Genomic DNA, 13,381 nt, shown 5'->3' with positions numbered 1-13,381 from the left:
TTAATAATCTGTTTCGTTCCTGAGAAAGCGAAGAAAGAAAATTGAATTTCAGGGTTAGGATAGAAAATTGAAGTTACAGTTATGATGAAGCATCGGTTCGCTTCCTGAGAAAACGAAGAGAAAAAATATCGAATTTTCCTCCGCTTTCTGATCAACCAAACAGGTTTTGCTAACGGACGTTTAGCAGTACTTTTTGAACTTTCTTTTGGCGCGGGAAGAGGGGTTGCTCTTACATTGCTGGCGATGTGAGAACAACGCGGGAATAGTCGAAAAGTCTGCGTCGAAACGACGCTGTTTTAAATATCTATTGTGGAAATTCAGTGTTGAAACGACGCTGTTTCGCAAGAAATGAAACTTTTTAAAGAGAGTGCGCAGTGCCCCTGATGCAGAGCTGTCATACCAAGGTGTGCGCACTGTACCCTTCCCCGCGCGTACCAATGATTTATCATTTATCGTTACATCTCACACATAAATAAATAAACAGAAATAAAAGGAAAAAAAAATGCGAAATTTTCAAATTTCAAAAACCCTAACGTCCAAAAAACCCTCCAAAAAAACAACTAAATCCACCCGATTTCTTCCACTCTTATGGCATTAAACGACCCACCGAAAGCCCTGGAATCCCGGGTCGACTTTCGGGGAGCTGAGTGCGGACCCGGAGAATCCGAGCGCGAAGAGGAAGATCTGGAGAACCTAGAGTCGGATGTGAAGAAAATGGCGCAAAAGATTCTAGAATACAGAGCAACACTGCCAGATCAACTCAAGCACACTTTCGCTACGATCCTTTCAGCTCAAAGACCCATTTTTCCTGGATTTGTATCCGTATCCGAGCCTGGACCATCCGGAAAGGCTAACCCAGGTTCGATTTCCTTCCAAGGATTTTCACTTAAGAGTGCTTGAATTTAAAAAGAAAATTGGATGGTTTTGTACGTGGGTATCTCTGTTGTTTAATGGTTCACTGAAATTGAATTGTCGCCAGTTTAATTTTTACAAAAAATAATTTTTTTTATATTTTATATTTTATAGTGATTTGATTTTTGGATCTTAGTTGACGGAATGGTTATTGGCCTTTTAACTTGCAGTCTACCAGTTTGTGGAATTTCAAATGCGAAATTCCTCCCTTCATTGTAGTTTTGTGTTGATGGAATGCCATTTATCTAATGGTTTGAAATTGAAACTGAATGCCTGCATTTTTGTGCTAAATGTTTCTCCTGGGGAGTATTTTATTTGTGAATGTGGGAATAGACAATGCCCATGCTCAAAGGTGAAGTCCATAACTGTGTGCAATAATACGGATTAGTAAAGGAAAGTTCCATGGAGAGTTGTAAATTAAAATAACTGTTTTAAGTTACATTTATCCACTTTCCAGATGACTGCTGGATAAGAGATTTCCCTAGATGTTTGGCGCTCAGATTGGCACATTTTAAGTTTTTTGGTCATAACTTCATTTATAAACATTGAATCTGTAGATAATGTTATTCTTATCAAGGTAGTTATATTAGAAGATTCAAACGTCTATGTTCAGTTGCCCTCTTAGATCACTTTCAGTACTGAAAAACATCTGTGTACAACTACTGCGGTTAAACTTTGTCTCTTTATAGTTTACTCATTTGTTGCCTGTTGTACATAGTGTTCTGTTAATGTATGCTTTGCTGGAAGCATAATAATCTGGTTCATTAAGGTTAATTAAATTAGAACAACAAATGGCCAGTCTGTGACTGCAAAGCAACAGATATAACTATGTAGTTGTTTTTCAGCATCAAATGGCTATGGATGCCCCACTGTCGAAACTTGAAAGGAAGATGTAGTGGTTTTGATTGGTCTAGTTGCGACGGTAGTTATCTCAGTGATGGTGTCATTGCTGGCAGTGGATTTGTAGTCGCTTTTTTGCAGTAATGCAACATGGTAGGGTAGCAGTCCGATTGTTTTCTAAAGTTGAGACTTAAGTTATATGGAGAAAACTTTGTGGTGACATAATAACACTTGTCTGCATTCTAATTTTTAAGCTGTTGGAATTACCCAAGGACTGTTTTTAAGCTGTAAAAACAGTGCCTTCTTGTTTATTTGTTTGTTTTTTTGTTCCTTGGCAAAGGAAAAGAAAATATGGATCACTGTTGTTTGCTCCCAGAAAAAATATAATGTTTGCCTGATCAAAACTTTAAAATGCAATTTCATATTGTGATTAAGGCGTTGAACATTTGAGTATTCTACAGATAATGAAAGTGAGGGTACAACGCCAATGGAGGAAGAGCAGAAAGCTTCAGAGAAAGTACACTTGCTTAAAGAGAAAATTTCCAGTAATATGTCTGCAATGCCTACTGTTCTGAAGAGGGTGAAAGAGTGTATTTCCAAGATTGATGAACTAGATTCATACAGTGGAATCATACATCCTGCTTTCAAAAGGAAACGGCCTAGCTGACCTAATTTACTTGAAGTTGGCTGATTTTTCTGTAAACATTACTACTAGCAGCTCAAGAGGAATCACAAGGGTATCCCATCAACTGACCACTTTGATTGGTACAACAGTACAAGGGACTTCTCCGTGCAGCTTTACAAAATCAGGGAACTGCTCACCAACATTTTTTTACCAATATTAGGTTTAGGATTTTCCTTTGTGTTGTAATTACCAGAACCATTTCTTGTTATGTGTACCATAATATATTGTTGATAGTATGTGAATGCCCCTCTTAACACTGATTCATGCATTAATTCTGAAGGTAAAGGTAATGTCTGTGCACTCATTGTGCTTTGCTTCTCGATCATACGCATATGATGAATGTTTTAGAACATAACAACTCTTCGGTAACTAATTGTGTGGAAAGTTATTATATTATTTTTTTATTTTTTGACCGCAGAGTAATTGAAGCTATTCCTCCTTCCCATTATTCGAGTCATTAAGATTACATTCCATTGCCATCAACAAAATAACTTTGCTAATATCACGTCATTAGACCCTTGCACCTAGGGTACACAAAACAGAAAAGCTTACATCCAAGTATCATACAATTTACAGTGTAACAATTTCATCTCCAAGAGAAGTACAAATGCCGCCCAAGCAATACAATGTTCAGGGTATTACACACGATAGAACTTCAATGCAATCTTCATATTGCTAAACATTTACAACTTATAATGTCATCATTATCATTCAATTTTGGAATAGAAGAGCTCACCATAATCCCTCCAATATTCCCTATATTGCCAACATCGATTACCACGGCACTACATCCCTTTCCTATTACAAAAATGGTTTTTCCAATGGCAACAAGCTTGCAGGGTGGTCTTGTAAGTAGGGTTGACAGCCTCCCAACTGGTGACCACTCTCTACTCTCCTTTTGCCACATCATCAACTTCGTTCCTGAACTCTGATCCAACACATAAAGAGCGTCATCCACAACAACTGCAGGGCCCCGCCATCCTGATGCCATGTTTGCATCTGCATGCAGCCACGAGTCAGTTGAAGGTTCATAAACTAATGCACAAACATGAGAAGTTGCAGCAGATGCACTGCAACGGATGTAGATTTTGCCGTCCATCACAAATGAATCTTCAATTTCAGTGAAAATGTTTGGCTCTGTGTGCAATTTCCAGTTGTTTGTACGAGGATCATAAACATCCCAAGAATGTGTATCACCTAATCCACCAATGCAGTAAATTTTCTGATTTAGAACTCCACAAGGAAAGTAGCACCTGAATGCATCAAAACTGCATGAGATAACTCAAGATAACCAGAAGAAATGAAAAAAATGTAAGCCGTGAATGAGTGCATATGCAGACATGGTAGCTGAACCACTCAGTGATAATCAGCAACCATAAGTTGAAAAGTCCGTAGAACAACATAATATGAAAACAGGAAACAGATTACTTAAATTATCTGGCCTCGGACAGTCACTGTGGAAGAATTAAAAAAAAAAGGTATATTACCTTGCAGTTGACATGGGAGCAGCATCAGTCCAAGTGTTCATGGAAGCATCATAGCAGTACACCTCACTAGTGGCATCTTCAGACCAACCACAGCCCCCCAACAAGTAAGCATTCTTTCCCAACACCTCAAAACCCATCCCTTTTCTCCTCAAGGTACGAGCTGGAAGCTCATGAATCATCTTCCAACTCCTCCTTGTTGAATTTGGGTCCAATACATAACAACAAACACGCTCAAGCTTATTATCTCGACAAAAAGCATATATCCAAGTCTCATCCAAATTATGCTTTCTACGATAAGCACACCACTCTTCACTGTGCAGTAAGCCTCTCCATCTACTTGAAACACACTTTAGAACTGCATGATACCTTCGAGGAACTCGGGCCAAACAAAAAAGTGCAATGTCATCTGGAAGCCCAGATATCAGTGGCACTACAGATGGATTGCTATTGGATCGGCTTACAAGACGATCCATTGTAAATAACATAAACAAACAGCAACCTTCCCAGTATTTAAATAAATCAAATCAAATCCGCATCTGAAACGAAATCCCCCAAGCCGAGTAATAAGGTGCATAAACTGAATCTGAATCCACATTGAGCAATTAAAAAACATAGTTCCAATATTAGATTCTACCACAAAAAAGAAGGAAAAAAAAAGAAGCAATTTCATAAATTATGCCAATCAATGGAGTTTTAGGGATTTATACACAATCTATTTAGACCTAATTTATGAATTAGGTTATTATAATCAAGGCATAACAACTATCAAGTGCCACGCACAACAGAAAATCTGAGCTAAGCCACTATTTCTTCTCGAAAATTAATTCTATCATAAAAAAATAATAATAACGTAAGCTATCAGTCAGTAGCTCAGATCCATCAAACACCGACCTATACGTCGTTTGATAAACGGAAAAGAATCTGACCTGCAATGATTTGGGTCGGAGCTTTCGACTTGCACACACTGATCTAAATTCGTATTAATCGAGGGGGATGATTGAAGCAATAACAAGTTTATGATTTTTGGGGTGATAATTTGTTAATTAAGAAACGAGTAGTAACGAATAATCAAAGTTATCGTTACCCGCGCCGCGTGAGATTCAACTTTCAAGTAGACCGCTTTTGAAATGCCATCTCCTAAAATTTTAATTTAATGGCGGTTAATAAATTCAAAAATAAAAAAGGATAAGAGTTTTTAGATTACAAGCAAAACATGTTAAATTGCTATTCTTGGACGATAATATTCGCTGCAGCTTGAATTTCTTCTACATTGATTTTATCGTTTTTTTTTTAAAAAAAAAAAAAATCTTTTCGGGGTATTCTATCAACAATACATATTATAATTTTCATTATAATTAGAATATTAAACTTGAGCCTCCTCTCTATCAGTATATAGAGAAAAATAGTTTGATTTATCAGCGACTAACGAGTAATTCTCAATTTTATTGGTATTTTCATAAATAGTGCGACTCCTTGCAGCCTAAAACGCTAATTTTTTTTTTTAACAGCATGTTGCTGGATCCTCACTGTATACAAAGTGGAGGCAGTTTCGCCCTGAATTTTTGTTTTTCTGCTATATGACTCGGATCTGATGTAGCCAGGCCCCATTTGTACCGCGCGTACATTTTCAAGCATTTGCTGCTTTGTCGTCCATCAAAAGATCTCATATTAAATTTTATCGATTTTGTAAAAGCACGAGCTTAAATAATTTACTCGTAGAATAAAGAAATAATACATTGTCGGATCTATTGCCAGCAGTACGAGCTTGAATGCGATATTACAATTGATTTATAGCAATTTATTTATGGTGTGTGAAATGAAAGAGATATTGCGCAAAACTCTACGGGGCATCGAAGCAAGCAAAGAGGTTCCCTCAGGATTTTACTGCAGTGTTTTTACGCAAACGTTCTATTTAATACCTGTTCATAACTTCGATACAGGTATTGGTTTCGGTTTAGGGCTCCTCAGTAAGGCCTCTTGAGTCAATGATACAAGCAGCTGCCCAAAAATAAAGCATAACTCAGCTACAAAAAAACAATTGAGTTGCAGGACAAAAGTGACAAGTGAAGGAGAAATGGATCACATATGCAATACCTCTCCCTTTGTGTTAAACATTTCCCCTGAAACAAAACCGCGTGCCTTGGATGCAACGGGACTCACAATCTGTAAAAAATGTGTTATCCGTGTTTTTAGACTTACAAAGAGGGAAGAGAATCTCCAAATGTGAGAACAACTAACAACTGACACTTACCACAAACAACAACCAGTCATCAGCCCTAAAAGACCGGTGAAACCACATCCTGAAAAAGAAAAAGAACGTAATTAGGGAAAATAATGCAAAGTACATAGTCTAACATTCTTCCAAGGGAGAAGCAAGCTAGTCCAACATTCTTCCAAGGGAGAAGCAAGCACCCTTTAAATAACTTCTTGCCAAAATAATTTATATTTTTATGCATGTAGATAAATGTAATATTTTCACAGGAGCAATCCCAACCAAAACAGAATTGTTTGACCTTGTTCGACCTGTGCTTTGGATCACAAATAGATAGCCCAGTTGGCTGGCTGCTTGCCATGGAAGCTAGAGGTCAATGGTTCATTTCCAAGAGGATACGTGGTGGGATGCCCGGTAAGGAATAAGAAAATAAAAAACTTTTGCTCTGAAGTTCTTTAAACAAACAAGGAGACTCATTTATGAGTTGTTTATCCTCCTTATATTTACATGGTAAAAGTTCATGACAAATGGACTTAAAAAGTCAGCCCTCCAACTGAAACTTTCTGTTCTCCTTGGTCAGATCAGCATATTTGATGGACAAGCTAGTCAAAAAAATATTTAATTGTTGCTGAGAAGCTGATACTTACGAGTGGTCCAGACTGAGAGAAGCTGTTCTGAAACCCTTTCTACGGTGGGGATTCAAACTAACTGAACTGAATATTAGATCTGAAGCAAATGCCACCACACATCTGAAAAGCAAACATATTATCAGCACATCATCATAATCATATTTGAAGCTACTGATCCTTAACTGCTTTTTAAGCACCTACAGTTTTGTTAGAAAACATACCCCAAATCCACAACCATCCAATCACCACACAGAATTCAAGTTAAATGATTTAATTAAAATTCATATTTAAATGTGGTCATAGCTGACATAAAAAATAAATGTCAGCATCCAAAAGGGGCAACTTACCTATGCAGAGCCTGGTCGTCTGAAAGTTTCCCTTTGGCTCTGAACCAGTACCTCAAGCTGTACCACAAAAAAGCACAGCAAATTTCTACATTTGTCATAAGGTGACAAACAACTGAGACAGAAAGATTAAATTTCACAACACAGAAAGCCAATCTAACCTTGGTGGAGATTTACTCTGATTAGTATAACTGTTCGGCTCGCAAAACCTTATATCTATGGGCCACGGGACAAATTCTTTTGAGGCAACCTTGTTTCGATAGCTCCTGAAACAACCAAATGGGCAAGTAAAATTTGTGCAACTGACGGTACACCAGCTAGTTATGATCAGAGTAATTGAAATCTTACCTAGGAAGGCGAGGATCTGTGAGACGTCTCTCGCGTAGCTCTTCCATTGACAGAAGCTGCAACAAATCAGAGTTTAGTACCACCAGAACAATTGACTGAGTAAAATTAAGCACATGTCAGCTACCATTTCTGGAGCTGGCACTAGTGGCATAGTCGTCTCCTGGTGTTCAAATCCCTGCTCTTCTTTCTGTAAAATAAGAAAAATGTTACCAGCATATTGAGATGTCTAAACCAGTCTTTTGGTCGTGACAATTTGGGCATACAGTTTTAACAGCAAAATTTAGGTAAAAAGCAAAAAAGGCTTCTGACAGATAATACACCTTAAAAAGCAAAAAAGGCTTCTGACAGATAATACACCAGCCATCTAATAGCTACATGCACCAGACCAAATAAGAATGTGGCAGATGGAAGAAAAATAATGTTCTTCCTTCCTTCCTAAAGATTGTCCATCACTAAACATGTTGCTGTACATCTAATACTGTTTCACTTTTAAAAATCCAGACGCAGAGCTTCAAAATATGTTTACCATCTAAAATAATCTCAATGATGTCAAGACATTTACAACTTCAACTCAATTGTCATAACCAATCATTCATCGATTAAAGTTCACCTTGACCTATCATGCCAACTTAACAGAGCTCCACTGATTTCTAGTTTTAGAACCCTACCGTATCTATTCCAAACAGATCCATGGATTTTCTAACCTCCGATAGAATGAACGTCAATAAGGATATCTTATGTTCATTAGTACTTTGAACAGTCTTTTCTATTTTCTCATCCAACACGATGATGATGAAGCAGAAATGTGCTATTTCAAGGAATCAAAAGAATGGAGTGGATGGTCTAAATGATAAAAATATCAGGTAATGATGGATCTTTAATAGTAAATGAAAGGAGGGGGAACAGGATAAGAAATAAAAGGATCCAACATTCCAGTCCCCCACAACGACATAAATAATGAAGATCAGCACTAAACTTAGCAACCACTAAAACACAACATATGAGCAAAAATTGAAAACAACGAACCAAAATACTTTCTCAGATTTCATGAAATATAAGAATTAATGGAATACTGCATTACTTGAAATGAAGCGAGCAAAGTGAATATGATGTTTCCTTTTTGTATTGCATCAACTCTTCGGGTTGCAAAGCTATTGCCGTCACGTACACGGTGAACTTGGTATATAATTGGAACTACAAAAGTATATTTCCATATAAATTACGATACTTTCCCAATGCTCCATGAATTTAAAAGGAACATCAAAACAAAACAAAGTGCATAATTAACTGAATTTGTAAATTAGACACTATAGCAGCAATGCCAAATTGCAACAATGTATCAGCAATCTAGCATGCCAAGTTCAAGCTCAAAAACCATGTAAAAGCCTTAATTTATTCATGTGAGTTCAGGTGAAGGATACTTCAGAATCATTGTTTCTATACCCTATGTAAACAATGAAAAGGAACTTCCAGTCAGAATGAATCTATTGCATAAGTCCATAAACAGACATCTTAAATAAGTCATGACCTAGAGAGATTTGCTCTACACATTACAGGCTTGACCAAAATGGATAGTTAGCTTTAGATGTTCCTTTCTAATGTATTCTCTTGCTGGGCTCTTCCACTAATTCATCGACTTCAATAAGCAAGTTACATCAACTTGGAAATCCATAATGCCTTGGTTTGAAGGGAGGTTGTCTAGCCATAGAGCAAAAAAGAAATTGGAAAAGGTGACCTAACTTGCACTTGTCTAACTTAAAACCTTCAACAAATAAGGCTACTTCTCAATGCTACTTGCATATATGAGAGACCAGATAATGGATTTAGGATGATGATACCCGGCCAAACCATAGGGAAATGAGAGAGAATACACACAACTTGAAGTTTGGAGTGATATCCTCCAGTTTATTTGTCATAAAGTCTTCAGAAGGTTCAGTAATTACTTACTGTTTAAATCCCCAACCAGAAGAAAGTAGCAGTGCAAACTATGGACAATTTTAAGACAATCAACAGTCTTTGATGCTGCAGCCAGCGCCTGCAGATATCATCATATAGGTTAAAAAGTGAACTATTTCAGAAATGGCAGGTTAACTAACAACAAAAATATAGGATGCAACCATCAGCCACCACCCAGTATTGATTTATCAAGAATGCAAGAACCACATCTAGCTAAACATAAGAGAGAAAAAGTGTTTTAAATAAAAGATTAGATTGAGATAGTCTAGTTTCCTAAGATTTGAACAAAAAGTAAATGAACAAGTACCACTTTCTTTGACTTTAAGGGATAGGGATCTTATTTACAGTAATGGCAAATATTACCTATCAACGGAAACACATATATACAGTGCATTTAACCCCATGGATCACTTCAAGAAAGTAATTATGACCATCAGATTTCAGAATGGAAATTTTACATTCAAAACCATAAGTTCCGAGAGTTATCCAAGCACATAAAAAACCATTGGCCTACATCTAATTGTTAAACATAAGTTTGTAACTTTAATTAGTAGCATTGCAGTAATATAAAATGAAAAGTGTAGTAGTATGGTAAGTACAAAGAAACAAAGGGGAAGAGAGAATGAAGCTGTCCTACCTGCCCAACTAACTGTCCTCCGAAGACCTTTCCAAATTTTGGAGCATCTGGCAATGTGATCCCTTGAAATATATTCACCTTCAAAGCATTTGTGATAATTTTTTTCTTAAAAACAAAAAATGGGCTACTAACCAGACTATGCATCACTGTTAAAAAATCCATAGAATGAAGCACATACGAAATCAACCATTTAGCTTGAATTTTTAAGAACCACATATAATTCAAGTCAAAACCAACAAGAAACTGACATTTGTTAGTTGTTACTATTTATGTCCATGCAACAAAATCAAAGCTAAGCATCTGATCTTGGCTCACTTAGGATGAATACTGAATAATTAGGCCAAAATTTATTCAGACTCTTTCCCCACTGCTAGTTTGAATGATTATCTCTCACTCATCCCATTTTTACTCCACTAATGAAGGTCGACTTTAAACTATTCTCGGAGAAGCCATTTTAGATGGTTTTTTAGATGGTTTTGCTCTGGATCCAAAGAACAAATATTATTAGGTTGATTTAACTCAAATGTACAACAAGAAGATTGAAGAAGTGACTGTAAGCTACCAGATAAAGCATGGACTTAACAGAGAACATTGCCCACAATGGAAATTGGAAGAAAGAATTCAGGCAGGCAACCCCAAGTAGTTGAGATCAAGTGTTTAATGGTTGAGAACCTAAGCTAACAGATGAAGGCAATGATTTAACAGAGCACATATGCATCGGACTAAAAAAAGAATAAATCCAAGAAAACAAAAATACCTCTACAGGCTCTAAATGCAATATATTCTCCACAAGTGAGCATGTCCCAACTGTCTTATCTGCACTCCAGATTGATTTTGTTTCAAGCCAATTGCAATGTTCATGCGGCAGCACTAAGCAGGTCAGCTGCCGGGACAGACAACAGATAACAGTTCACTAATGATATCTAAATAAGCCCCATTTGAGGTCAATTTCATAAGTTTGAGTAGTTAGCATGATGATTTTAAGGGGAAAAATCATAAAAAACAAAAAATTAAAAAATTGAAAAAAAGAAGAAGAAAGAAAAGAAAACCATAATTACCTCTGTCAAAGCAATTACATCTCCCTGCCGGAAGATTGTGGGCGACCCTGGCATCATTGGATATTTAGACCACCAAACCAATGTATATAATAGAAAAGACCACACTGCTGAAAATTTAAAAACAATCAATCTCACCATGTCCAAAGTAATCATATCGTTTTAACTGAAATTCAGGACGATCTTCTTCCTCAGCCTGAACTGAGTCTGACACAGAGACTTCAGCCTATGATACGCATAAATAAATCTCAGCTAAATAAATTAATTCATTTAAGATAAAAACCGCGCTTATAAGCAAACTAACCTCTCCTTCCCATATGAAATAAATTCCCTCCCCAATATCCCCATCTCGAACAACATACTCTCCTTTCCCTACAATCCAAGATACAGTAATGAATAAATAATGTTGAAATGACATCAAATTTGACAAATCAAAAAGTAAGCAAGTACAAACTTGAATGATGTGACAGTCGCAAAAAAGAAAGAACTCCAGTTGAAGCTCACCATAGCGTTTAACAATAACAATATCAGCAATTCTCTTCAGAGAAGAACCCGGTAGTCTCTGTAGCAACGGAACACAGCTCAAGAACTCGATCACTGCAAAACCGACAAAAGCAGAATAATTTTTAATTTAGAGACGTTTATAATTCCAATTAAACCACGCGAAAAATGAAACACTAAAAATATCAGAGCTTGTTTACTGTTTCCCGAGAAACCATAAGAGAAAACAGGAACTATGGCAATTGACGAATGCATATTCAAAATGTTTAGTTTACACGAAGATTAGGGTTCATTGTTATTGTACCTTCGTCAGGGTCCATGATGGCTCGGCTCGCAACCGAAGAGGAAAAAACTTTATAAATTTAATTAATTTAATAGTATTTTTTTTTTTTTTTGGTAAGCTTTTTTGCGTTGATCTTTGAGGTGGCAGAGGAGGGAGCTGGAATTAGCAGATTTGATGACTTTTCGTATCAGTTTCTGTTTCTTGCCCGGAGACGAGATGATCCTAATAAAGCTCGTAACCAATTAGTCTTCGACACTAGACTGTAACTCTTCAGCGACCTTTTTTGCCGCACGTTTTAGTTGACTCCACGTTGATGGCAGGCGGAGCGCGTGCCCATCAAACATTTGTGCGATTTGCGCCGATCATTTGGCGCGTGCGTGATGTGTCATTTTCAAAATAAGAAAATTTTTATTTATGTAAAAATATTTAAAGATGCAACAAACAGTTACAGATTATGAAACTGGTTGTGGAAATTTGGAAATTTCTTCAATTGTTAAACATGAGCGGTTACAATTCACTAGATACCCCGTAAAATGAATCAATCATTATTAGTTCGATAACTATAAAAAAAAAAAAACTTTAATATGAAAAACTTGTGTACACTACATCACGTGCGCATATATTATTCATATCAAATTAGATATGTATGTATTATTGATATCAAATTAAATTTACCAACTGTAACGAGAGATCAACTCATATTTATGATTTATTTACTCATCAGTAATAGCAAAAAAAAAAAAAAAATGAGTCAATAATTTCTTCACTTAAAAACTAAGAGAGAGAATAAGAATGAAATTAGTGTACGGTTCATTAAATTGCGAATAATTACCGGAGTTCTAATCCCTAAGATGGGTGACCAAATAACCCCCTTAAATCTTATAATTTCTATTTTATCCTTCATTTAAATATTAGAAAACAATAAAAAAAAGACCGAACACCGCACAATCAATCTAGTTGCGGCTGCTGCTCGCTGATGTCGTCGCTGAACACCCGCTGGTCGTCCCCACTGCTTGCTGTCACTGCTCCCGCCTGTCATCGTTGCTACTGCTTGCCACTATTGTTGGTGCTTGCTACCAAACGTAACTGCTATTGCTCGACTGTCAATTATTGTTGCTAATGATGTGATTATTATTATTATCATCATCATCATCATCATCATCATCATCATCATTCGTGTGACAAATAATAATAACAATAACAATAATAACTAATTAAGGATATTTCAAAACCTTGATACAATTCATTTCGATTTCAAGACAAAATAAACATAGCAATACAACTCTTTCCGATTTCGATTCCTACAGTTTAAGCAAACATCTCTACTTCTCATTCTTCATTCTTATTTCAGTCCATTCAAGTCCATTCAAGTCCATCCAATTACCAATTAGTAGGCACCATTGTATTATAATTCCCATTCCAATTCATTCTAGTTCATCTAAATTCAAATTAGTAAATGCACCGTTTTTTTTTGGGCTGTGCTTCACCTCTA

At 36.5% G+C, this 13,381-nt stretch overlaps 3 protein-coding genes across 3 annotated transcripts; 1 reads left to right on the top strand and 2 right to left on the bottom strand.

Moving 5' to 3' along the window:
* Positions 1 to 494: 494 nt before the first annotated feature.
* Positions 495 to 2,756, top strand: LOC18049247. The gene is made up of 2 exons (XM_006444996.2): positions 495 to 859; positions 2,214 to 2,756. The coding sequence occupies exons 1-2, from the start codon at positions 589 to 591 to the stop codon at positions 2,417 to 2,419; spliced, it is 477 nt and encodes a 158-aa protein (XP_006445059.1). The 5' UTR covers positions 495 to 588; the 3' UTR covers positions 2,420 to 2,756.
* Positions 2,757 to 2,860: 104 nt separating this feature from the next.
* LOC18049246 (F-box/kelch-repeat protein SKIP4) lies at positions 2,861 to 5,194 on the bottom strand. The gene is made up of 3 exons (XM_006444993.2): positions 4,851 to 5,194; positions 3,925 to 4,507; positions 2,861 to 3,690 (listed from the first exon to the last, which is right to left on the bottom strand). The coding sequence occupies exons 2-3, from the start codon at positions 4,407 to 4,409 to the stop codon at positions 3,105 to 3,107; spliced, it is 1,071 nt and encodes a 356-aa protein (XP_006445056.1). The 5' UTR covers positions 4,410 to 4,507; positions 4,851 to 5,194; the 3' UTR covers positions 2,861 to 3,104.
* A 430-nt stretch (positions 5,195 to 5,624) lies between these two features.
* On the bottom strand, positions 5,625 to 12,189 carry LOC18049245 (acyl-CoA thioesterase 2). The gene is made up of 17 exons (XM_006444992.2): positions 11,911 to 12,189; positions 11,610 to 11,702; positions 11,410 to 11,477; positions 11,244 to 11,331; positions 11,109 to 11,155; positions 10,808 to 10,933; positions 10,051 to 10,128; positions 9,405 to 9,492; positions 8,539 to 8,651; positions 7,582 to 7,644; positions 7,458 to 7,513; positions 7,271 to 7,375; positions 7,113 to 7,169; positions 6,784 to 6,885; positions 6,176 to 6,224; positions 6,019 to 6,087; positions 5,625 to 5,922 (listed from the first exon to the last, which is right to left on the bottom strand). The coding sequence occupies exons 1-17, from the start codon at positions 11,924 to 11,926 to the stop codon at positions 5,848 to 5,850; spliced, it is 1,293 nt and encodes a 430-aa protein (XP_006445055.1). The 5' UTR covers positions 11,927 to 12,189; the 3' UTR covers positions 5,625 to 5,847.
* Between the last annotated feature and the right edge of the window lie 1,192 nt (positions 12,190 to 13,381).

This window comes from Citrus clementina, unplaced genomic scaffold (genome assembly GCF_000493195.1).
Source record: "Citrus clementina cultivar Clemenules unplaced genomic scaffold, Citrus_clementina_v1.0 scaffold_3, whole genome shotgun sequence".
NCBI classification, from domain to species: Eukaryota; Viridiplantae; Streptophyta; class Magnoliopsida; order Sapindales; family Rutaceae; genus Citrus; species Citrus x clementina.
This window is presented reverse-complemented; position numbering and strand designations above follow the sequence as displayed.

Excerpts from the sequence above, each read along its gene's own strand:
- LOC18049247 (XM_006444996.2), top strand. The coding sequence starts at position 589 with ATGGCATTAAACGACCCACCGAAAGCCCTGGAATCCCGGGTCGACTTT. Across the intron at positions 860-2,213 it reads ATCCGGAAAGGCTAACCCAG|ATAATGAAAGTGAGGGTACA; the intron begins GTTCGATTTCCT and ends AGTATTCTACAG.
- LOC18049246 (XM_006444993.2), bottom strand. The coding sequence starts at position 4,409 with ATGTTATTTACAATGGATCGTCTTGTAAGCCGATCCAATAGCAATCCA. Across the intron at positions 3,691-3,924 it reads GCTCCCATGTCAACTGCAAG|GTGCTACTTTCCTTGTGGAG; the intron begins GTAATATACCTT and ends TGATGCATTCAG.
- LOC18049245 (XM_006444992.2), bottom strand. Across the intron at positions 7,170-7,270 it reads CAGAGTAAATCTCCACCAAG|CTTGAGGTACTGGTTCAGAG; the intron begins GTTAGATTGGCT and ends TTTGTGGTACAG. Across the intron at positions 5,923-6,018 it reads TGTTTAACACAAAGGGAGAG|CTGCTTGTATCATTGACTCA; the intron begins GTATTGCATATG and ends ATTTTTGGGCAG.